Genomic DNA, 25,661 nt, shown 5'->3' with positions numbered 1-25,661 from the left:
TTTCTATCAAAGGTTGTTTCATATCTGGTGTATTATCTCTGTTTCGAAGAAATTGTGGAATTTTGGAGCTAGCAAATTCTTCCATAGCTTCCGTAAACGTAATGGAATTTTTTCCAGGAGTATAGAAAATTTTTCCATAAAGTACAACAGAATAGACTTAATCGTGTGTATTTTTTCTTCTCTGTTTCTAGGAGTCCTAGAACTCTCTTACCATTTTCTGTGTCACACATTACGTTCACTATCTAGTATTTACTTTCAACTTAGTACTACTAATTCAGTACTATGAACTATTAATCGTGTCAGAGTATCCAAGTATCATCTTCAATCGGTAATGATGAATGCGATACTTCCCAACACAGGATAAACGAAATATATACAAATATTTATTCTAATGGCATTTCAATTATCGTAAACGTGGTATAGAAAGTCGTTCACATGAATAACAGTTAATCATAAATAAATAAATTGTCTACGAATATAAGAACTGAATATATTTCATCATCCTGTGTTACACATATTAAATAGAAATAGAAAACATTCGATCGGTATTTCAGAACTCGGAACACGAAGTAACGTAAAATGTTAGGTTTATCTCGTCTTTGACAATAACTTTTACTTGAAATGAAAGGTATATCGATCACTAGCTCTCCGCTTGTTGCATAATCTTACTTTCTTCCCTGTGATGCAAAGTAAAATTAGGGCCAATGTTTAATCGTATTTCTAAGAATTATTTTCCTGAAGCTCGGTTTCAGAGCAATTACATACTTACTCACTTTAGAAAAGTCATATGGTATTAGTAAAGGTAATCTTAAAAGTACTCTAGATCGATGAAACTGAAAATAAAAGGCTCAAAGTGCTTAGAATCATTAAAACACGTTGTTTCATCGTACTCCAAAAATCCCCTGGTGTGTGAAAATATCTAATAAATAGAAAGAATTTCTTTTCCTCGAATTAAATCTTTTGATATTCTTCAGGATGTAACGTTCAATAGGATACGTTCGCGATCTAGTTGTTTCGTTAAGCAAAACGTATTCTTATGTTTTTTTTCTATCACATTAAGCAGAAAGCGATTTAAATGTTCCGCTAACCTCTTATAACAATCTGTTCATGTAAAATAAGCAGAACGTTTCCCATGGATTCGATATGCTAAACAACGACGGCAGGACATTGGGGATCATTGAAGTGAAACCACCCAGCGCTTTATCTTCTTCTGCAGGTAGGAATCTCGTTTTCTTCTATTTTACCTGCATTACAACTTTAAGAATATTCGTTCTCTTCTTTCCTCTCCTCCAATTTCTACTGCAAATTGATACATAGTAATGTTAATATCTAATTTTAAATGCAATTAGTTTAAACTGTTTTTAAAGAAGGAATGAATATGACGTATGCTTGGAAAGCAGGGTATTCTTAAACAAAATTACGATTCATTTTCTATCTCGTAACCTCTGACATTTCTCCTTTCCACCGCAAGTTCAAGGAATATCGATATTTTTATCTTCGAATAAAGTTGATGATGTGATAGCGGTATTTTTAAAACAGCAATTGACATTGTTCTCGTCGTGATAATAGCCTGCAAAAGTTTCAAGTACGAAATAAGCTAACCGTGCAAACCCGTTAGCAGGTATTAGCTAGAAATTGTATTCTTCGATAGTAATATTTCCATCTTTAAATATAATTGATTCATCTGTTACATAACCTTACTCGATATTATAACACTACGAGTGAAAAATGTTACGATAGAAGGAAAATGGAATATTGCAGTAAAGCTCCGAGGTATTTAATATTCATTTCCTTCCAACAAACAAATTAGACTAAATTCAAATTCTCATGTTCCGCGTTAAAAGTAGCTTAATCTATCGCTGCGATCTCGATAAATTTTAATAACTAACCCGACGAATAAATAATGGACCCTAACAGTGGAACCCTGACGGTGTAGATCGTTCGATTAACGGAGACGAGGAAATCGTCGGGAGAACCGAAAGCAGTTCCGGAGGAAGTTCCCCATCCGATCTGAAAAAGCGTCTTCAGCATCATCCCTCTCGGAACGAAGCAACGCGTCTTGCTAATCGCGTGATCAACATCAGTCGTCGCCTGTCGCGAAATCGAGACTTTTACCTTCACGGTGCAACCAGTCGAATCGAGGAGAACGTTGAAAAGGAAGAAAGAGAAGAGCAAGAGACGGTATCCTCCAAGAAATCTCACAGCGATTTCAAAGCAAAGGACGCTCGAGCTCGCAGAAGAGCGAAGATTCGTTCGGACCACGATAAAGAAAGAATGATGGTCATCTCGAAACCCAGTGAAACTGGCACTTCTGACTTAAGAAACGAAACGAGCAACAGCCAGAGATCCAACAGAAGCTCGTTAATCGAACGTAAGATCGAGGAAGTTTCGGAAGAAAGTTCCGATCTACGGTTGCCATTAGGAGTGGAAATATTAAGCAACAATGCTGAACGATACTCGTCGTTATCGGCGAGATCGCCAAGCACCTTTGGTCTGTATCGTAACCAAGACGAGGCAACTAACGATTCGTCCAGGTCTCAACGAAACTATCTTCGCATTTACTCCGATACGTCTTGCGAAGATTCGTCGAAAGCTAGGATCGATTTACAGCCTACTTCTCCAGCTTCTGTAAAAAGCTCATCGCATAATAGGTACAGAGCTTGCCGCGGAGTGATCCTGCAGAATCTGAGTTCCGGTAGCGAGGCAGAATCCAATTGCGAGGTTATGTCTGACAGAATTGCTCCCGATGAGAATACGGAACGTTCCGCGACTATCAGAGCCGAGCAAACTAATATTCCCTCGGGTTTATGTGCGAACGATTCTACGATTCGAAATTTAAACAATACACCTGCTATATCTCTGTCCTCGAGAAGATCGTCCAACCATACTCTGTGCAATTCTTCGAGAAGCAATCTCGAAGATATCGTCGCATCTCCTGTTCCGAGAGTAGATTTCACCGAGAAGAAATTTTGCCAAAGTTTAAACAGTCCTCTAACACCCGCGTCCTTGTCTTCCGCGAGAAAAATAACGCGTGAAAGATCGTTTTACAGGATTTTAGATAGTTCGAGAAGCGACTGTACTCACAACGCGAAAAGCACGTTAAAGCAGCTCGTGGAAGAGCCGCTATTCTTCTCTGATAGAGAGGGAATTCGAGACTGTAATAGAAAGGACTCGGAATCTTCGTCGTCTTTGCTCGCTACGCCACCTTGCAGCGTGATTTCTCCACGTATTCTCGACACTCGAATTTCCAAAAACGTGTCGCACCGTAATGTAATCAATCTCAAGAGGAATGCTCATAACGAAGATATCTTTGATCATCAGGAACGAGAAATACCTACAAACGAATATTCCTATTCCTCGAACTCCATTGTCCGCGAAAATCAGAGTTTTGCTTCGACTCCGACAGGCATTCGCTTACCAGAAACTATTCCAGAAAGTCCAACGTTTGAATGTTCTCCAAGTAACAACTCGGATCCGTGTCTCTCGAATACAGCAAATACAAACGCCCTAAAGGAAGCGATATCTAAATGTATCTTAAACTACGATGGCAACAACGATATGAAAATTACTCAGTTGCGAAGCTTCACGTCGGCGTTGCAATTTCAGACATGTCCCAGCGAAAATCGGAGTGCAGCTTCGACTTTCAGGGAATCCTTTATCGGTGATTCCACGAAATCGGTCGAAGAGAATCTGTATTCGTCGGAGTCTAGCAGGAACGACGAAGAAGCACGCGATCAGCACTCGAAAAATATTATCAGCGACAAGGAATTCGTGCACGTTCCCACTTTGGTTCTAAATTCGCGCGAGGTATCCTACTCTTCGTCACCAGCCAGCAAACCTTGCTCGGAGAAGCGCTTAGACGCGGACACTTTGATCATGGCACTGTCGAACGCCGCTTTGAAGCAACAGGCAACGAAGGAAAACTCCGAGAATACCTGTAGCGAGTCCTGCATCGACAGCAAGACCTTTTCCAGGCCGGGGTCATCCGAGAACGATTTAACGATGGACACGCGTTTAGGATCGAGATCGATTAAGTCTGACGAGAATCAAAGTAAAGCTGCAACACCCAGAACGTGTTGCAGGTCGTCCCTCAGCACGAGGTCCAGGATACCTGTGAAGATTCGTAGCGACAGAAGTAGACCGTCGGTCTCGAAGTTGAACGAAACTGAGACACGAGTAATTAGTCGTGCGATAAGTCCGACTGCAGAAACTCACCGATTTGGATCTGACAGAAGCAGCAACGTTCCCAAATCGGACGGAAGTGCACAGTTTATGAAAAATCACACGACAACCGATGTCGGAGTGCACGCTGAAGTTATGCTTGGATTTGCCATAGCAGACACGAATTCGAAGGAACACGAGAGATACTGTGACAGGAAGTCTATCGACGTTGAGTCAGAAAATGTGAACATGTCGGATCTGCTAATGAAAGACGTTCAGTCGAGGACTTCTTTGTCTTTTCAAATGGAAATAGACTACGATGGAGGTAAAGAAGAGGCAGAGATAAAGAACGGGGATGCATCTTGCGCTAATCGTCTCACGGAAGGCACCGACACATCTTCTTCGACATCTAGATCCTCGAATCGTTCCTCGAACTGGAAAAAGTCTGAAAGAAGCAAGGAGCAGAATAGCCTGAACCAGAGTTCGTCCTCGGAGAGCGAATCGGAGAATTGTTCGCGTTGTTGCGATATGAGAGAAGCTGTAGCGAGATCCGGGGAACACGAGCAACGCGAGAAACTCGACAGTTTCCGTTCAAGAATTTCGAGAACCTCGCGAACTTCGGTAGGGGGTTATCGAAGCAAACGCGAGAATAACAGCTACGAGGGAGAAATTTTGGAAGAAACGACGGAAGAGAGGAAGAATTTGTTGGAGAATCAAATAGGCGACGGTGGTTACCAAGACATATCGATGGAGGATTCGCATAAGCTACAGTTGCAGCGCGCATCGTCACCAGAGGACGATGAATCGGTGAGAGGCAAAAGAGCGATGGAGAATCGCGACAAGCTTCGATTTTCTCTGGAAAAACTGGCAGCTGATCAGTTTCGCAGGAATATCAGCCTGGAACAGGCTAAAACCATTCAGTCAGACACAGCTACGTTCTTCGCGGAGAAATTCTATGAAATTCCACAGTTTTCTCTCGCTTGTTCTTCCTCCGCGTCAAAGCTGCGACGCGACAAATCGAGAGACTCGCCGCGAGTCAAGAAGAAGAGCCAGGACAGATTTCCTTTCACGATTTCGGAAAAAACAAGTATCGCCTCGATGAAGTTCAAGGTCCCCGGCCGACTGGGCAACTTCGACGAAGACGAGGAAGACAGGAGCTACAGACTAGACATGCATCCGAGCATAACTAGATTGGCCGGTTCTGGGTTCGAGGATTCACCCGCGGAGATCATTAGTTACGTGGCGCGGACCGAGCTGGAGGATCGTTACGTTAAGTCGTCGGGGATGAAGGGATTGGTGCAGAAATTTTCAGCTAGGTGGAAGAAGCCGAAGAAGCACGACGATAGGACCGAGTCGAGCGCGAAAGCGACTAACGTCATTTATGAAAACAGGGATTATCGGGAAGAATGCGAGAGTTCGATGGAGAGTTGCTCGGAATCGTCTTTGCTACGAGAGTTCAAAGTATACAGGAGTTTCGAGGAGAAGACGAGTAAAGCCGCCCTGAATTCGGACTCTCCGGATGAAAAGTCCTCGATAATATGCTCGAAAGATGCACGCAACGGGGAAAGTTGGAAAAACACGTGGTCGACGAACATGGAAAACCCTTGTAGACGTTACGATCGCGATGATATGTGGGTTCAGGCGTTCAAAGACTTGGATTCCGATCGCGACGAGGGGACGAAGGATGTAGAAACGTCGAAGGAAATGGACGAGTCTAAATCGAAGGATCCCTATTCGGTATTCTTCGTTAAAAGCACGCGAGAAGCACCGGAAACTTCTGCCAGGCCGTTTCTCCAGAAGGATGAGAAGAGGAGGCACGTTCCCGCGGAAAAGCAGAAGAATCGTGTTAAATTTCGTGGCACTTCTTTGGTCGTAACGCCGAAACGATCAGACGAAACGGTGTGCAAGGAATCCATTAGGAACAGAGGCTCCGAACGTGTGAGAAAGAATAGGAAAAACATGCAGAGTGGATGCTTTTGTTTAAGATTCTATCGAATGATCGTACCGATCTCGTTTACGTCGATTTTCAAATATCGCTCACGAATAAATAATTCATCGTCGATAAAGAAGAGACCTCGTATCTCGTTGCAGAAAAAGAAGGGTTGACACTCATTTGTATTTCGTGCTCTATCGATACAATGAATATTTGTTCCATTTTTATAATTATGTACATAAACGATTAACAAAAGGTTGCAAATTAATCTCGGATTCTTGTGTTTTACCTTTCCTTACTGTAGAGTGTAGCTTTTTTGTACGTGTATATTCGTAAAATTACGGATTCGGTGATTATTCCAACGAGCTTGTTTAAACAATTAGACCATTCTTGACTCATATCGGATACATCGTTATTATGTCGTTAAAAATGTGCTAGCCTGCTTGTCTTTTTTTTCCTTCTTTCTCGTTTTTTAAATGTAAAATTATGAATACTCCGCCAAGAAAATGCACATCGAAAATCAATAACACGAGTCGTGATAAATAGGAGTATGATGTCGTCGTTCATGTTCTTTATTTATACGTCGTTCATACATATCTCATTTATCCTCAATAATAGTGTTGCACGCTTACTTCCATCTTTTTTTTTTTCTTTTTTCTTTCTTTTTTCATTTCGCTTTCGCTTTTTGCATACGAGTGAGTCTTTGCAGAAGATGCGCGTTTATCGAGTTTATCGCCTTAATAAAACGTTCTTTCGCTACGCTTTCTTTAACTTATTATCGTTATTATCGTTACCATTATAGAAAAAATAAGTCTTTAAATAATCACATAAGAGTCGTCGAGCCGTCGAGAATCGTGGGAAAAAGGAGGGCAGGGAAAAAGAGAGAACGTGTTTGTATACGTACGTACATGCATGCATACGTGTATTTTGTCAACATACACATGTCAACGATCTGTATATGCGGAATCACGTGTGTATACGTAGTACGTGTACGTTCGAATGATAATAGTGTACGGTGATGTGTGTGTGGGATTGCGTCTCGTGTCTGTGTTAAGTATTCAAGGACAAAGGTAACATGTTTTCCGAAGTAACAGAGTGGTTGGCTCTATATGGTATTTTCGTTTACCAGCTCCCTCGAAATAACGATGATGTCGCTCTAAGTCTAGAAAAAAATCTATCTACCGAGAAGACCAGTCGTTTTCGCTTTAGTTAAAACTATACATACGAGGTACGCGTTACGCGTTATTCCGCTATACGGCCGGGAGCTTTAATCGATTCGATGAAGGGAGGTGGTCAACGACCACCGAGAGAGAGACCAGCGAAAAGGAGCATAAAGAAAATCAACGTTAAAGGCAACGCGTTTCCGCGATCTGCCTCGAGAGTACGCTCTTTCTTTCATCGTTTTTTCTCTTCTTTCTGGCGTTTCTAAAAAAGGAAAGGAAGCTCTCGGTTCACCCGGTACATCCCTACATGTTCACGCGTGTGCACGCAATCGGTATGCACCGCATACGTTGGTAATGGTATTTTTGTCCGCCATAGAGGGGCCATATCCGAATACTCGATTAATTTACCGTACAATCGATAACGTGGAAAAAGAATACAAGAGGATTGTTCCGCGATAGGATCGAAAGCAACGAAAAAGGAACGTGTCAAATAAAAATGCATCGATGGTCGCTCATTTGCGAACGATCAATGTTTCTTTCGCTTGGAACGACTACGAGGATTGCCATCGAATATCGTACTCGTACATCGTGCTAAATTCGTCGTGATATCTATCAAATTGCTATACGATGTCGAGAAAGCGGTTCTATTCGATTTGCGAGAAATATATCGATCGCTTGCCGGTAACGGAACATAGGTTTTCATACGCGACATTAATCATGCTAAACGAAAGTACGTTGGAGTAACAAAAGGAGCGAGTCTGTCTTCCTTCCTTTTTTAAAAACATTTAAAAAGAAACCATGTGAGTCTTCTTCTTCTTCCATTTGGCCGTTTACCATTTGCACCGTTCAACTTCGTGTGTTCGAATTCGCTTACTTCTTGTTCGTTCGCTCATCATCATCATCGTCGAAGCTCGCACCATCAGGACGGGACTGACTGGGGAAACGACGTCACAAGGGAGGTGGAATGGAGAACTCTTTCCGTACGTAAAACAGAATATAAGGTTTACACTTGGCGACCGCGTCCGTAGTTGCTGGTCGTACAGAGCTATCGTTAAAGTGGAACCATTGTCCGTCGTGAACAGCGAAGGCAGTGTAATGTCCAGTTCCAGCACTAAAATGGATATTCCAATATTTATTGTCAAAGTAAATATCATAGTATCGTTATACATACAGCAGACCATGGGTCTCACAATATCAAAGACACGGGCAGCTTATAAATTGTAAATAGCAACTTTACACTTTGATAAGACTCGTCAATCTTTACTTCTCATAAACAAATATACCTTTTAGCACTATGTTTGGCTGACAGAGTTGATTCTGCGTGTTTAATTACATCACAAAAACGTTATAGTACGTGTTCCGTATTTCTTTCGATAAGTTACTTCGTCCTAAGAAGCCTCGAAGCATTTCGTGCACGAGTATTCACAGTTTAATGCAAATCTGATCGAATCTTGCAAGATTTTCGTAAAATATAAAATACTCGGACTTATGGAAAGAAAACGGGCGTGAATTTCATCCTACTTTATATATAACAGAGTTCATATAAAAAAAAAAGACGTTAAAGCATACCCTGAACCGTGATGCACAATAACGGCGGCTAAGTCATACAGATGGCTATTCGAAGCGCCCAATTTTGTTCCACTCATGCCACGCACCGTAAATGCAGACATATCAAGTGATTTCATCGGGAAATCCACCTGTGTGTCCACCTTCGAGCGATAGGAATTGCACCACCTAAATCTTTTAATGTGAAGGCACAACACCTAAAATAAAACGTAATCGTTAACTTCAAGTTACATTGTACAACACACGGAAAATATTTAAAAGAGATACAACTTTTATGAGATAACTCTGCGATAATTTCTGCGACAAATCTTGGGGCATTCGGAGAAATTTGTAAATTTAAATACAAATACAAGTATATGAAGTAAGAATTATACTTTGAAAGATCATAGAGATCACTTTCCAACGTTACAGAGAGTGTTAGACATCATCGCGTCGTTACATAAAAGTAATGATCGTCAAAGAATACTCGTTTGTACATCTAGTAATTTGTACGCAATATCTTTTGAATAAAAGAGAATAATAAAAGAGATATATATTGCGTTTAACGACAATTCTAACAGCGAGTAGTATAGTTAATAAATGTATGCTAACATTAGGCAGCCTGTGTATCCAGAACCTCTTGGTGGATCTCTGTTTCCCCATGCAATTGTCACAAAAGTATAGTTCGCTATCAGCCAGTTCTTCGACTTTGAAGAATCTCGTTAAACTGTACGTGAGACTGCAGACTTCTTCCTGTTCTTTCGTTCGTCTCTGCAGTCTATCCGGTATATCCAGTGAAAGATCCTGAAAGGGCTCGTGCGTCTTGGAATCTGTACGGCAGTTCATGCAGTGGACCTGCGCGAGGAAACGCGATCCATAATTTGTCCGCGCTTCTCCCAAGAAGAAAATGAATAATAAAATGACTCTCCAAAAAAAAATGCTGATTCGGAAAGGGCACTCCCTCCAGTCATTCCGCATTGGAATAACAAAGTGTAACCGGAAACGCATTAACCCTCGCCTGGTGAGCGCCAGATCATTTTGATCTACGTACTGTCACGCATGAAAAGAAGTCACCAGTAGAATACCTAAGTACTCGGGCTACTAATATTACGTCTAAACCAACTGGCAAAGCTTCGAAGCAATGAAACATAACTCGTCCGTTCTTTCCTTAAAAAAGGCAAATAAATTGTCTAAAAAAACGATACGAATAAGTATTCCAGAAAGGCTGACCTGGTTGAAAATAAATTCGAGAACGGTTTCTACTCGACTGACAAACAGTACTCTTGAAATAACTCAAGGTAGGAAAAGATACATTACTAAACCTAGAAACGTATTAATGGAGCAAACGAGAATCCTCTAAGCTTCGGTGGAAAAATGGAGCAAAACTTTCCATACCGCAGATCAAAATGACATAGTATCAGCCAGACATAACGAAGCTCGATTTCGAGGGTTAAACAGAGCTTCCTCCAAGAACAATCCGGCGACTTACCACGCTAAGAAGAGTGCCTCCAAAGACAGCTGTAACGATACTCTGCTTGCCACGCAGACCAAGGGGTTCGTGTCCCAGTCTGGGTAACAGTTGCAAAAGTTCCGTGTGCAGTCTATCCAACATATAGGTGAGAAACTCGTGAGCATCTTGTTGTTGATAGCCTCGAAATCTCGGTACCACTTTCCAAATGACAAGGAAAAGACATTCGGGAGAAATGGCTTGGCCATTCGAACCACCTAGGTTCAGACCAAGCAGAACCTTCCTCAGCTCCTCCGCGAGCAAAGCGTCGCTCATGAACTCTTTTGCTCGACCGGGCGTGACGATTCGCCCTCTGTGCGTGGGTGGTTCATCGAACGGAATGCCCTCGAGACACGGCATCTGCGTGAGATACTCGCAAAAATGGCTGATATTGTTGAATGACTGCAACACGACGTTCATGAAACAGGTGTTGCCGAGATTCCTCAGGCCGACGACCTTCTTCTCTTTGGTTATCTTCGAGCTCCTACGCTTGGTCGCCGGCCGATTGTCCCCGCTCGTACCGTCCAACGAGTGTAGCCTCTTCCGTGCTGTCCTCGGTCGTAGGTTCCTCACGACCACTTCCGCCTTCCATAAGGCGTCCGCGTCATTATCGTCGCTGTTCTCTCTCCTCGAGGACGGCGTCGTAGACGGCGACGTGTTCCAGTTCTCTTCGTTCTCTTTGTGCTCGTCCTTGCGAAAGGTGACGCGACGTATCTTCTCGATTTGGCCGCTCGTCGTGTCGTTAATAACATACTCGTCACACATGTAACTGAAAGTGCATGTCTTTGTAAGTGCTAACGTTTAGAACGAGATGGCATAGTTAAGTAATTGAAGCGTTCGGTTAGTGGGCTCGTGGGTGTTATACTTTCTTTTTCCTATCGAATGTTCGATAAATGGCTACTGTCTACGACTTATCACTGTAACACATTGCGGCTAAATATAGCCGTCATTCTCGATGATACACGAAACTTCAAATTACCAATAACACGTAGAGCAACGAAAACAGGAAATGGGAAATTTTTACCCTTCAACATCGAATAATCTCGATGGTATTCGATGGTATTCCACAATAGTCTTTCTGAGATTAAACCGAGAGGAAAGGCTGGCTAACGAACAAAACGAGGGAGAGGCGTGCTGGTAAGATTAAAAATGGTATCAACTGACGCGAGGAAGACTAGGACCGACGATCTGTGTCGCAGAGAATGGCGAAAGCGAAGGGTTTAACTTACCAGAATACTGCCAGGTTCTCACAGTCGAGACAAACACAGTGTTGAGTATTTTCTTCGTGATGCTGTAATGCATGGCCTGCCACGTATCGTCCACAGTGAATGGCTCCGCAGTACAGACAGAGCCACGTACTTTTCTCGGTGCCACATGCTATCGACAATAATAAAATACACGATAAAAATATTGCATTTGCAATGTGCTTTCTTCGAAAAATTATCGGGCTACGTTAAAAATGGAAACGATAAGGAAATTCTGGAGTAAAGCTGAGCGAATTTATCCATGGAGATTGAAAACAATGCTTCTCCATATTTATTCTCCGATATCGAATTCTATATGCTTTAACTTTCTTCAAATGCGACACGATTAACGGTGCAATCTCATACTTGCTGCTATTTTTTCTTCTTTCTCTTTGCACCATTCTTTTGCACCCTTTAAATCACCAGTGGACACGCGTGTGCTTGCAGAAAGGTGTAGGAATCGACGACCGTATTCTATCATACATCTTCGAGATATCGGAAGAAGAATTACATCGTAAAAATGGCACTACGATCTAGGACAAACTAGGAATTTCAAATTTCTTAAATCCCGAAGTTTTACACGATAGGAAAACAAATTTCCGAGTGTCTAGGTGCACTAAAATTAGCTTATACCGATTTTCGTAAATTCCACAGTGTATATTTCCCGATTCTTTCGCTGTTTTCACAAGATTCCAAACAATTTTTATATTTAGTAGATTGAACAAACAAGCATAGCGGGAAAAAATGGTGGTTACGAAATAACATAAGTTCCAAGTCGATGTACCATCTTTTTGGCTCGTCTCGGCTTACGTAATTCTCAAGAGAGCGCGTAAAACCAGGGTGAATGGGAGGAAGGCTGTTCGACACACCCCCTTCGCAGTCGATCGATCGCGAAATGTCTCGCAGTGCTATCAGGTTTGAGATTTTGCATGCACTTTTTTCCATACGTGTATTTTTTCCTGCCACCGCGTCATGCTCTCGTGGCTTCAAAAACGAATAATTCTCGAAGACACGCGTAAGGTTAATTGATCCTATTCCGGGAAGGCATATTTCCGCAATTAAGCATAACGAAGAAGCAACGAGGACGTATTAGATGCATCGATGATAAGACCACCGTGTTTGACAACAGTTTCCAGTCGATTCCACACCTTCGGTATGCAATTCGTTTCTATCATATTCGTTATTTGCGTTGGTATAAATCGCTTGGCCCGACACATGCCTATTCTTAGCTGCTTAAATAAACTTTGTACGGCAGAATAAAAGCGAAAGACGTAAAATTGCTAGAAGTAAAAAGTACGGGTACATGAAAATTGAGACGTCGGTAGGCCGCACGAAAAGTGCCAACTGAAATCCAATCTTCTAGGTGCACATATCCATGTACACGGGCGTTTGTTTTACAATCTCGCATAAGAAGTACTATAGTTCCACGCCCTGTGCGAATTATTTCGTCCTATTTCCTTATAAAATGCACGAACGGTTTTAATTATACGTACAATACGGTTCTACGTTGTAACAAAGAAGTGGAAGAATATCGTTCCGAGTTACATAACCTAACTTCGCTAAGTCTATACATTTCAAAGCAATCGTTGACAAAATATAACAAACATTTCTGTGCATCGAATTCGAAGACGGGAACACGGTCTTACATGGAAATTAAAACGAGCAAACGATAATTTGAAACTTAATACCACGTATAATACAATTCCCAGGCTGGCTAAAATATATTTTGCCAAGGCATATTAAAGAAAAATCCGAGTTATTGCCATGTTATTTCGCCTCTACCTTCAAACTGGAGTAACGTATCGTAAGCACCGTCGTAAAGTTTACCAGATTACCGTGATCATCATCAGCGATTTCATCATACACGAAGAAAGATAACGTTGGAAAACGATCGAGCAACGTTCGATCGGAGGCAAGAGCAATATACGGAAAGTCAGCGATAATTCTCAATTTAACGTACAAATACACTGTGTGCATCATGGTGCGTATTCTTGGAAGATCACGTCAGTGCAGCCAAGTTCGAAATCGAACGATAATCGTCGATAGGCACGTGCACAGGTACGACGAAACCTGAAAATTTCCAATCTCTCGGAACGAGACTGACCGTTGACGGTGCCTGGCCCATTGGCATGCCGCGTGAAACGTAAATACGCGTATATACATGGAAAAAAAGGAAAAAAAAAAGGATAACTGACAAGCATCTAACGAGCACGCGTCCATCCTTCTGTCCCTTTACTCGACTATCTCTCCTTTCTCATTATTCCGTCTCTTTTTCGCCTTGGTAACGAACGATTCGATTCGCCACGCCTACTGCGTGTTGCCTCGTCGAAGAATTTCGTTGACGCATTGTCCAAGCGACAGAACTAGATAAAGAAAGGCGACAACGCGCACGGCGGACTCCATGTTGGTGCAAGGGAAAGAGCAGAACGACGGAAAAATTCGTTTCCCGAGCAATGCGACTCGTATCGAGGCATCCGATTAGCAACGACGCCGTTATCGATTTTGCAACGTCGTACCCGAACCAGCTTGCAGCGCAGGAAAAGAGGCAGAAGAGGGGCAGAGAGGGGGAGAGGAGAGGTGTGGAACATGGGGTTCTTTTATAGCCCACGAGGGACGATTTTTCTCCTGCGTGACTCGTGCGAGAGTCAGGCTTGGTAATTTTTACCAGCGTCACTCTGCTCGCGAGACCACGGGGATATTTAAATTGATCTTGCAACCTGGATACGTTGCGATTCGTCGAGCGTGAACGATCTCTCGGGAGAACACGACGACTGCTGACGACGACCGCGACCACGAAACCCGTCAGCGGAACCGTTCGAACCCGCGTACGTGGATCATCGTCATCGGTCGTCGTCGATGCCGTTGTCTCCCCAGGATTTCAGGAAACCGAGTACCAACGCCAGCTACAATTGAGCAATCGAAAGTCTGCGAAAAAATCCCTGGTCTGTGACTCATCGGTCAAGCTAGTACACCTCTGAAATGCTCTCTCCTTCTTGACTATTTGTCTCGTTCCACTATTCTTCCCTTTCCTTTCCACTCGCGTGCACTTCCCCTCGCTCTGTCTTTGTCGTTCCCTTGTCCAGACGATGGACGAGAGATGGACATGCTTCGCGAAACGCGACAGATTTTTCTTTTCTTCATTTCGAAGGACCCCACGCACGGCTGAGGTATCAAAGCGGATAACAGATTTCGCGTTTGCTGCTCGATCAACGAGCGACTTTTTCTCGGAGGAATTCGTTACGATCAAACGACATCGGTCTCCAGGTTGGAAGAAACTCATTCGAGATTGTGCTGATTGTAGAACGCTTCTTCCTGGCTGTTCTACCGTAAGAGGTCGCTAAAAGGAAAAAGGCGGCGTGGCGCAGCATCGATTATCGAACAGGGCGAATCGCGAGGCTCTGTTATGAAATTTTCCGTCTATAGGTTCGCAAGGACTACTGCTGACCGAGAGGGAGGAGGATTCGTAGGAAAAGAGAGATCGAAATGGATGCAATAAAAGTATGGCGAATTTCGGGATAAATATAGTTATCTCTGTTAGCGAAAGACGCTGAGAGAGTTGAGAGAAACGATAAAGCGAAAGAATATAGCAAGCAGATCGCGAAGGAGAAGAAAGCATTTACGAGACTAACCGTGTTCCCTTCATTGATTTTTCAAATGTGTCGCTGGATCAATGATTGGCGAGAAATCTGGAAGCGAGTCGTCAAGCGGAAACAGATGAAATTAAAGAAAAAGGAAAGACGGGAATACCCTGGTGGAACGATGAACACGTTTATCTGGCGAGTTCTAATGACAGATCTCAGGCCAGCTGATTAGTGCCGTCTGGTATTGATTTTCCAATGACGACCGCGCCGCATACTGAGAACTCCCAACAGGACGATGCACACGCGCACGTCCTGCTCTTGTTCGGCCGTAGAGAGACACCCATGAACGGAGGACACACACAGCCGCAGGCACGCGCGCGCGCACATACACACCGGCGATATCGCACATACGCGCATGCATGAAGAGGAGTGGACTTTCACGTACACGCGCACACGCGCGTGCAAGCTTGCTCGCATTCATACGTACTCACACGTACGCGTATCTACCGCTGTTTCGCGTATATATCGAAGAGCGACGTACATATTCGCACGACGAGTTCGATCCGCGATACATACGAATGGTACGTAGAGTCGTGCGTACAGCTAAGTATCATCGATACACCCGTGTGTATCGACTGTGAAACACGAAGCGAACGTAACGCGTACGTTGCCGTTCTTTTCGAAAACATGCATTAGTTTCTTTAAAGGGAAATAGAAATGGTTCGCTTCATCTTGTCGGCTACGACGGCTCAAGGCCGCGAGAGGAACGGCCGGGGCCTCGGTCACGAGAGGTAAAGAGAGAAAGAGCAAGGAGAGGAACGGGGGAGAGAGAAAAAGAGGGAGACAGAGAACGGATAAAGAAGGCAAAAGAAAAGAGAGGAAAGGAGATGGAAGACAATAGAAGCGAAGGAAAGATCGAGATCGAGTGGAGCGAGAACGACGTGCAAAATATAATGGAAACTCGAGGAGGAAGAAAGGATCGGTGGAGGAACAGAGAGAAAGAGGGCCAGGTTCGATTTTCTACGTACAGCAACCTCTTTTGAACCGTTAAAAGGACAAAGGTACGGGTTTTTGTATAAGGTCCTACCTGCACAGACGAATGGTAGATCCTTCGCACAGTTCGCTTCTACGTCGTTACCGCCGAATTGGACGCTTTGAGCAAGATGTGGACACTCCATGTTTTCCTAGGCACGATTCCACGGGGCCCTCGTGGCCCCTTCGTCGGCGGCGAGTGCCTGCGTACGTACGTGCCTGCGTTTACAACGTGCTCTTTCTCTCTCTCTCTCTCTCTCTCTCTGGGAAAAGGAGAGTAGTGGCAGGCAGAAGGAAAGGGTGGGAATGATATACAGAGAGAAGGCGGGGTACGCTCGGTGCCCCGTAATATCCGTCACATAGCGCGGAAAAAGATGGGTACTATTCGTTGTCTTTAACGAAAAAGAAAGGATGCAACTGTTCTCGATGCGCAACGACGACGGACTGAGGAAAACGACCAGACCGAAAAGAGCAGTGGAGCGCCCGACTGGCCCCGACTACCGACCGAACGCAACCGAGCTGCGTCGGGCTCGGTTCTGCGGTGGTCGGGCTACCTCCAGAGTCACAGACCACTAATAGTCGACTGACTCGCCGGTTGTACGGTCTCTCCTCCCTGCTCCCGAGAGTTCCGACATTCGCAGGCGTGTGTGATTACAGCCACTCTCTCCGTTTCTCTTACTCTTTCTCTTCGACTTTGTTCCGTCTACCAGGTTGTGCTAGGCTACCTAGCCTTGGATCGTGCTAGGTCGCGCAGCCTCTGAACAACTTATCCAGGTCCGGCCCAAGCGCGTGGGCGCCTTGGAAGGGCGACGCATTTCACCACAATGCAGTCGCAGACTTATTGAACGTTATCTCTTGCAAAATATTTTACGTAGTAAACTCGATTCGATACGGTACTCTGGTTTTTCGCAACTCGAGCCACAGGTAAATGCTATAGCTGATAAATATGATATCGCAGATAGGATTGCCATGTCTTTACGTTTGCAATGCGAAATCGCAGGATTGATTCGTAGAAAGGGAAGAGAAAATGGTTGATACCATTCAAGGTATATACGTATTTCGAATACGCCGTACGTAACATTCGTATATAATTATAATTGCAGCGAGAAATCGATAACGTACAGTTTCTTCTATGACGATATAGCTTTTCGTTAGTCTCGTTCTTTTCGATGCAGAGTTAACATTATTAACGGCATATTTAATGAAAAATTTTATCGATTTCTCGTGCTTTTCAATCGAAATATTTACTTTCTTATATAGAAATAATATGGAAAAATATATATCCAAGGTCAATACTTTTTCACGCTTTTAAATGAAAAATTTGCAACATAGGAGTAAAAAAATATTAATTTTAATAAAAGAATATTAGGAAGTAATAGTAGAGAACAAAGTTCGATTAAAATGGCCGACTTTTGCGCATGCGTGTTCCTTCTTCAAACTTTTCGTTAGACACTTGTGAAGCTCGCTTATGCATTCTCAATGTAATTTTGGAAAATATTTATATATATTTTTTAATAAATACAGGTAGAAATTAATTCTATCGAACTATGGATAACGAACCGTATCGATCTTCACGCGTAAAATTATAAGTCGTCGATAGTAATTTTATTTTGCATTAATCTACTACTTACCATGGAAAAGTCGATATGTACGTTATGTATATATCGAAGAATGGTACACATTATATGTGAAAGAATTAGTTTGAAAAGATAAGTTTTCTAGAATGTTAGCTTGCAGTTTTATTGAAAAATGCAATACTAACAGTCTTATTTAATATAAAGAAATAAATTTTAAGAACGCCTGTTGTATGGTTGTAGTTGAGATTGTGTAAGCTGCAGTCCTGGAATGTTACTGAATCCAAGCATCTGTAACATTTCCTTGGTTTCTGGATCTACTTCAATAATATCGTGTTCCAAAGCAGACACTTCAGGAACATAGTTGTCTCTGCGTTCCCTCTCTTCTTCTTGTAACTTGATGGAAATACCACGCACTTGACTGTGTCTAAGACGTTTCATCAAATGCGTAACAAATCTGTTTCAAAAATGGAATAAAGAAATTACATATTCGTTCATTGAGTTTGATGTTACAAGATATTAGAATCTTCTCACAACTAATACTTTTTCCTGTAAATACATACCCAGCAATTTTGTTCCTCAAAGATTTACTGGGGATAATAGCAATTTCTTCGCATATCCTTTTATTTGTATGGAAATCCATGGTCAATCGAGTATAGTACTTCTCGATGATGAGCTTTGCGGCCTTTTTGACCGTCTTTGTCCTGACACGACTCTGAAATCATATTTAGATTCTTATTATCTCGAATTCTTTCCGTAATACATTTTCTACTCGTCCTATTTGCAAGTGTAAAAAGAAAATATTCCAAACGTTCGTATAACACCCCAACACTTTCGTATAACCTCAATCTTTGCAACTAGAAATAATTGTGTATTAAAACACGTATAAATCATCGATATTTTAACTTTCTTCTTTAAAATAATTGACAATACGTGGTTAGATTATTCGTTTATGTATTTAATGACGGATTGCTATTGCTTTTTTAGATTTTTTACTAGATTTTATTAACAGATACGCACCATGATGGATACTATTCCGGAAAAGACAAACACCAAAATGGCCGAAAGACACTACCGCCGCAAAAGTTATCAACAGCTACGGCCGACTAGAGAATTAATCTCGAATAATCTAAAGTGACACTAGAGACATCTACGAATTGTATCAAGTTTACCTTTGGAAACCTGACTTACCGACGGACGGCAACCGATGAAAATTAGAGTACAAAAGATGAAATTTTTACATAGCGTTTAAAGTTAAATTTACAAAGAACACCTATAGGATTAAAAAATAGTTTCAGCGAATACCGATAAACTTTTAGCTAAGAAATTACAATTATAGTATATAAGTATATAATATTACCTACAATAGGTAAAGTAGAAAATCTGACTTTGCTCTAGTATTAGTAGTTGAATTCGTTTTATGGTATCGTATTTGACTCGTTTAACGAATTTAAACCTTTTTGGTTGTAAAAATAAGAAATCTCCTTCCATATAAAAGAAATCGTGTTGCAATTGATCGCAGTAGGTGGCACCAGTAACATCGATACAGTTTGCAAACTAGTATAGAACGTCAGTGGCTCAAAACATGTCGTACATTGCGTTGTCGCATCATGGAACAAGCTTAAACGTATCTCGGTTAGCCTTCTCGCGTGTGACATTCGGTTCCGTTAGAAGTACAAACGTTATTAATCATCGGGTATCGTTCAGTTTCAATGGTGTATTCGTAAAATATCAGAAAATTATGAACGCCAGGTGACAAGGTGCGATACGATGCGATAGTGGGGGCGAAACGTGGTGGCAGCACTGTGCCTTGGCGTACTGGGAAAGAGAGAGGGAAAGTAACAAAGACGTGGAATACGAGAGTGAGCGAGAGCAGGCAATGAGAGTGAGATCGTACCATATTGCTAACGCCGCGGTGCGAGAAAGACCGAAATTTCGTTCAGTGGTACACGGCAGTCGGCGTTTGTCCGTGGAAGCGGGATAGCAAGCGATTAGTGGAAGAAGGATAAGAGGTAACGAGAAGGAGAGTAGACTCGCGAGGGAGAGGCGACGAGTTTGTTTATCGCCTTGGTGAACGGCGAGAGCAGTCAGTGCGGTGCTACACTTGGCCTGTAGTGGTCGGAACGATCGGTAGTTCGGTTCGAAAGTTCGGTCTTGTTCTTCTGACAATTTGCTCCGAATAGTGCGTGGGTGCCGTTTTGTTTTCCTATCGCGCACATGTCAATGTCCGTTTAACCTCATCGTAGACCTCGTGCCGGAAGAACATGCCGCGAACCACTGCCAAAACATAGCCGTTCCGTGTATGTTTCGTGTGCCAAAGTCGGTGACATTTGTGCCGTACACTGCAACATCGCTGGAATTTCACCGTGCGTCGTGGGAACCTGTAATATCGCGTGCTACTTGAACAGGCAAGTGTATTTCTTATTCGGTTACGGGGAAAAAAGATGCCCGCGCTCATTCGCGGAATCCGTACACGATTGCGTTATTCTCGACTAACCTCCTGTCACTTTTTCATCGACGTATCTCCATTACGCTTTCGCCAATCGGTCCGTTCTCCGTAACGAACGATTGCACGCTTCTTTTCCGTAGCCTTTGTTTCTGTCAGCTGACAGCCTCGTGTACCAGCGACTTTCTCTTCGTGAAACTTCTCCGTGTTGTTCCTCGATCAAGCTGCTCGTGTTTCCTCGTTCAGTCGTACGCGAAAAGCGAACGTAACCTGTAAAGCATTTTAACTGTCGATATTCTTTCGTGATTTCTCCCTGTCCGGGGGTCGTTGATCTCGATTCTTTCACTTTCGTCGAAAATACAGGCTGACCGTGATTCGCATACGGAATGGTGCACGCGTTGCTGTATAGGGAAAAAAAAGGCTGTGAAAGCAGCAACGACTGGCGTTGGCGTTTCGCTTAGCCACGCGCGTCTGTGTAATTCGGGCCAAAGCGAGTGGCGTGCGAAAAATCATCGCGGCGTGCGAGCACGCGCGCGCTCGTGCGTGTGTGTGTACGGGACCGAGTATCGTATGCGCGAAGCATCGCCAAAGAAATATCGCGTCGCGTTCTAATCATGCGGGCTCGAAAAACCTTTTAGTCACGATTAATGCTCTTTTCTCACTCGAAACTAATTACGGTTTCGTGCATCGTTCGCGGAAATAGCTAGAAACAGGCAACCTACCATTTTCGCCATCCTTCCTTTGAATTCTTTTTTTACCCCCTCCCCATTCTCGCGTCACCCTTCGCGTGCGACCTCGTCTTCTCGAGAGCTCGCCACAGCAGTGACAAAAAACGCCATCTCTTTCCTGATCGAACAAGTTTCAACCTGTCAACGGTGTCGTGGCATTGGTATACACATGTATACAAACACACGACCGCGTCGCCCGCGGGCTTTGTCTCTCGTTTTCCGTTAGATTTCAAATTGGAGTATGTTTACGGACGTGATTGGCTGCGACCTTGTGCTCGCAGCGTCGGTATTAAGAGCACTTTATTATCGGCGGAATAATGGGCAATGTGGTTACTGTCGCTAGTAGAAGACGCGTATTTCGCGAGTCGCGAAACGGTTATATCTTGTCCAGTCGATACTCGTTTCGCAAAATTATCGTCTAAAAAGTATCCTCCGATGATTATACCACGAGTTTACGTTGAAAAGTTGCGAACGAATCGTGTTTCGGGAGTTTTCAATAATATCGACTGCGTAATAAAAGTATGGGCATTATCGGCGAAGAAGTTGCGTAATTTGCCGCTCGTAAAGTAGTTCGTGGGTTATCAAGATGGCCGAAAACGACAATATTTTATAAGGTGCGTAAGAAATTTATGGAGAAATATTGCAAACAGCTTGCTCTTGTTAATTTTAAAAGTGTTATTACGATTCGCGGTATTTACGAAATTCTGCTTTTCTTTCGTTAATCTTTATTTCGTAAGGCGAACAATAGTGTCAATATGATATCTAAAATTGTTTAACGTCAGTGTTAGCATTTGATCGACATTTTCAATGGTCGGTTTTAAAAATTATCAGCGATTCACCTTTATATTAAAAAATCTTCGTTAACGATTATTTTTTCAATAATTAAATTAATATAACGATAGATCATTTCTGGCGCAATAGCGAGGTTAGGAACGCAGAAAAAGAGCAAGGTATATACACACCGTGATATCAAAATTTTTCCAAGCTTGTTAGAAGCTGATAGATTCGACAAAGGAAATTATTCAAATAATTTAACGAATGTCAATAACGAATATTTTACGAACATTTACTTCTCTTTATATTCTTCATTAAATACGTTAGATCGCACGATGAAAATGTAATCGGTTTTAAATTTCCTTAATCGCACGTGTCTTCAATCGCATATCACGTTTCCGCGATTTTGCTTATGAAAGCACAAGTTTAACAAAGAAGGAGCTAAACAACCATAAATCTTTGTCTAGGTTCTTCGTTTAATTTTTCCCCCTATAAAACGGAATATATTCCTGTTGCTTTTTCATTTCAGTCTTCGAGTAACGATATAAATCGCATTCAAATGTAAATATCAAGCAGTTCAACCAAATAATAAAATCGCGAGGTATCCTTACAAAAGATATTTAAATCGTAATGTAACAAGGTATCCGTAGCGAGCGTATCAAAGAATATTTCTCACAAAATTTAACATACTGCTAAATTATTCATCGCCCGGAGTAGCAATGATCAATGTATCGATTAAGAGATGGCGCTTCTATGAAGAAGCTATGCAAATATGGCAACCGCATCATTGCACTCGGGATAAAAATCACGCTTACAGGAAGTCCAATTTCATTAATTTATTCGTTAATGTGTTTCTCTGTCTATTTTTCCCTGTATGTATTTTTCGAATCAGGCCACGAATCCGATCCATCTCACGATTCGATCTGGATCATACATGCTTCGCGTTTTTCCGTCAAGGTACAAAATCGTTATTCCTCGAGATAATTACTTTCGTGTCTACAAGCGTTTAATTACTGCCCGATCGATTTTCGTTCGACGATTCGGTAATTTCGTTTTGGTCCTCGAGGAAATCGAAATGGTTCCTCCCACCCTTTGATCGCTAACGAATCGAAATTCGCGAACCTTCGTTGGTGTCTAGCTACTTTCCATGCAGTTCGTGTATGGAAATGGAGTGTACGGATTGTCGTTCGCGTATTCATTAGTATAGTCGTCACCGATCTATCCAGACGTGTGTTTGTCCGATATTGTCATCAGCGTCTTCTCGGCGAGTACGCGTGTCATCGGTAATTGAATTCAGTACGCAAGACAGTTGTTTGCAGATGCATGCGACACTGAAACGTGTTGTACAGGTTGCTCCAAAATACTCTGTTGCTCCTAAATGTTTAAACGTCAATTTTTTCTTTCCCTTTTTTCACTCATATTTAATATGTGTAAAAAATAATTAATAAAATGATCGTATAATTCGTTGATACATCTGCCGGATTTAGATATCGTTTATCTTTGAATTAACTTATTATAAGATTATATTTCTATTAGCTTTTATTTCCTGTTATTAGCTTCCGAATAAAATCTTGCGTGTGTGTGATGGAATGTTTGAAACAAGATATTTATATAGGGTTTGCCATTTACGAATGTTAATTTTGGTATATTCGTCTTCAAATTATTATAATTAATCACGTCGCTTCGTTATATTTCATTGAACATTGCTAAAATGATAATCCGGATGTTTCTTTCGAAGAATCGTATATGGTGCTGTTCCAAAAAACGAAAATCTCTGTTGTATAAGTCATGATGGAAGTTTTTAATACAGAATTATGCGTGTTGGAGAAGATTCATTGTATATTTGAAATTTTTTATTTCATTTGTTTATTAAAGGGTGATCATTTTTTGAAAATTGTGAAATATCAGTGTGCTCTAATGGTGTTTAATGGTATTATATTTATTCTATAGAACCGAGAAATTGTGGCTTTTCATAGAGATGGAAAGAGAGGGGGATAGTGTAGGAGTAGCGATTTAAGAGCACGAAGGGGGCATAATTCAAAGAGATTTTTCGAAAAACCAAATTTTTCACGGTACTAAAGATTTGTATTCTTTCCGTTCAGCTTTACGTTACGTCGTATCTCCCTTTCAGTTGCACCATGAATTATACCTGGTTCCATGTACCTAAGAGAAAGAACTATTCGAGCGCCCGAATACTCAATATTCAAATCACGTTGGCAGGAGTTCGTGTGTCCCCAATTTAACCGCGTTTTCAATGCTTTGTAACAAAGTAAAACGGGCTCTTCAACTACAAACAGTTACATCTTTCTTCGTGTGGCGCATAAACGTGATTAATTTCAGCCGAAAACTCGCTAAATTCGGCACTGAATTCCCCGCGTTAATTTCTCCCGGAAAGGGTGAAAAATTCCTCAGAAAACTCTGTCCTTTCACGTTCTTGATTTACTACAAATTTCCCTCGAAAGGGAAGAAAGGAAATGGACGAAAAAGAGAAAAAGGAACTACTATTTTTTCACGGCTTTTCTATTTGGATCATCCCGCGCAGCGTTTTAGCTCTATTCGCATTTCGTCGTTGCAGCGTTATAATGCACTCGGAGGGTTTTCTTTTATACGTAATAACGCTGGTGGAATTACAAATTTCTTGCTCTGCACGGTCCTTGAACGTCGGGCCATCATAAGAATTTTCTCCCCTATTTTTCCGACCGTGTGACACAACGTTTAACCAACGTGTCGTTTAATGCGTTATCACTCGTAATTCCTGCGTTAACCGTTCCTCGTTTTTCGTCCCCATATACCTTCCTTCGTTTTACTGCCCGTTCGTCTCTTTTGTTCGGGCTCGCCACGTTTTTCGGGTATTTATCGCGGATCCGGCGACAGGTTTATTCTCGTGCATTCTATCCCACTTATTTATCTCTTATACCGCTATGTCACGTCGTCATACGTTGCGCTTTATAATGGAATTTCATCATCGTTTGAGGAACGAAAGATGAAAAATCTCTTAACCCTCCGGCGTCCAACTAGACACCGTATTTTCATACTCGCGCCATGACAGTATATACCTATTTTGAATTTCCCACCGAGAAGAGATTACCGCGAAGAATATCGGCTCACGGATTTATCATCGTCCCTTTTCCCTTTATAATTTCTTTATGCGATTTTCTCATCTTTTATTCTCCCGCCTTTTCGTTTCTCTTTATGCGCTATTTAAATTCGATCCCCGGAAGAATTTTGCCCGCGCTCGGTTTCGGGCGAACCAAGCTTCCGGTAGAATCTATCTCGCGGTCGCGAACGGATAGGACATTGCCGGTGCTTAATTGCTAGAAAATGGGAAGATTCTGTTCCAACGTAGTCGACTTTCGTGACATTGGAGGAATCGCGAGACGCGTATCAATCCCGCTTGGTCGTTCCGCGATCTTGCATTTCCATTTAACTTTCCGTGAATGAATCTGTGGTTTGATGTAATCAAGCGGGTACGAGTAATTAAAATAACGCGTAATTTCTTTTTTTAATTTATTTCATTCTCTTAACGTTTGCGTTATTCGAAATTATTGAAAAACTCTTGTCGAAGGTGTTACATTTGGTATGCAGTTTGGAAGTAAAATAGTATAAAATTAGAAAATTCCAGAAATTATCCACTTTGTACGATAGTAGAGCTCTGGGCGAACCTTGGTCCAATTCCTGCAAACGTTCCCCGTCACGGACATCAACCGTTTCTCACGTGTGGAAGCTTATCGTCTCGTGGAAAGCCTGTTATCGCGTGAAAAAATAGAACCGTTTTCCCGTGGAAAAGCACACGAGTGCCTGTTTAATCGAGCACGAGAAACGCTTTTGCCGAGGTGCACACCACGCGTGATCTATTGCACTTTTCATCTCGATCGCGTTAATCGATCATTTTCGGTACTGCAGTTGCAATTCGACTGTTCGATTCAGTCGCACACGTCTTATCGAGGAAACTTTTTCCCCTCTCCTTCTGAAG

General features: G+C 42.3%; 3 protein-coding genes across 3 annotated transcripts; 1 reads left to right on the top strand and 2 right to left on the bottom strand.

Moving 5' to 3' along the window:
• The first annotated feature begins 488 nt into the window (after positions 1 to 488).
• Positions 489 to 6,268, top strand: LOC108551255 (serine-rich adhesin for platelets). Its single transcript, XM_017905355.1, has 2 exons — positions 489 to 1,216; positions 1,937 to 6,268. The coding sequence occupies exons 1-2, from the start codon at positions 1,144 to 1,146 to the stop codon at positions 6,265 to 6,267; spliced, it is 4,404 nt and encodes a 1,467-aa protein (XP_017760844.1). The 5' UTR covers positions 489 to 1,143; the 3' UTR covers position 6,268.
• A 112-nt stretch (positions 6,269 to 6,380) lies between these two features.
• On the bottom strand, positions 6,381 to 16,726 carry LOC108551265 (ubiquitin carboxyl-terminal hydrolase 3). Its single transcript, XM_017905366.1, has 6 exons — positions 16,222 to 16,726; positions 11,539 to 11,686; positions 10,292 to 11,078; positions 9,415 to 9,657; positions 8,827 to 9,020; positions 6,381 to 8,368 (listed from the first exon to the last, which is right to left on the bottom strand). Exons 1-6 carry the CDS (start codon positions 16,310 to 16,312, stop codon positions 8,206 to 8,208), a joined length of 1,626 nt encoding a protein of 541 aa, XP_017760855.1. The 5' UTR covers positions 16,313 to 16,726; the 3' UTR covers positions 6,381 to 8,205.
• A 1,230-nt stretch (positions 16,727 to 17,956) lies between these two features.
• On the bottom strand, positions 17,957 to 18,802 carry RpS17 (ribosomal protein S17). Its single transcript, XM_017905344.1, has 3 exons — positions 18,761 to 18,802; positions 18,304 to 18,455; positions 17,957 to 18,197 (listed from the first exon to the last, which is right to left on the bottom strand). The coding sequence occupies exons 1-3, from the start codon at positions 18,761 to 18,763 to the stop codon at positions 17,957 to 17,959; spliced, it is 396 nt and encodes a 131-aa protein (XP_017760833.1). The 5' UTR covers positions 18,764 to 18,802.
• Positions 18,803 to 25,661: the final 6,859 nt, after the last annotated feature.

This window comes from Eufriesea mexicana, unplaced genomic scaffold, assembly GCF_001483705.2.
Source record: "Eufriesea mexicana isolate 0111107269 unplaced genomic scaffold, ASM148370v2 scaffold4744748532, whole genome shotgun sequence".
In the NCBI taxonomy this organism is placed as follows: domain Eukaryota; kingdom Metazoa; phylum Arthropoda; class Insecta; order Hymenoptera; family Apidae; genus Eufriesea; species Eufriesea mexicana.
The sequence above is the reverse complement of the archived record's forward strand: the minus strand, read 5'-3'. Positions and strand labels throughout refer to the sequence as shown.

Bases quoted from the DNA above. Each gene is read 5' to 3' on its own strand.
- LOC108551255 (XM_017905355.1), top strand. From the start codon at position 1,144: ATGCTAAACAACGACGGCAGGACATTGGGGATCATTGAAGTGAAACCA. The intron at 1,217-1,936 runs GTAGGAATCTCG...CTGACGGTGTAG, and splicing joins CGCTTTATCTTCTTCTGCAG to ATCGTTCGATTAACGGAGAC.
- LOC108551265 (XM_017905366.1), bottom strand. From the start codon at position 16,312: ATGGAGTGTCCACATCTTGCTCAAAGCGTCCAATTCGGCGGTAACGAC. The intron at 11,687-16,221 runs GTAGGACCTTAT...TATTGTCGATAG, and splicing joins TCTACCATTCGTCTGTGCAG to CATGTGGCACCGAGAAAAGT. The intron at 9,021-9,414 runs GTTAGCATACAT...GTTTTATTTTAG, and splicing joins GGATACACAGGCTGCCTAAT to GTGTTGTGCCTTCACATTAA.
- RpS17 (XM_017905344.1), bottom strand. The intron at 18,198-18,303 runs GTATGTATTTAC...TTTTTGAAACAG, and splicing joins TTGAGGAACAAAATTGCTGG to ATTTGTTACGCATTTGATGA.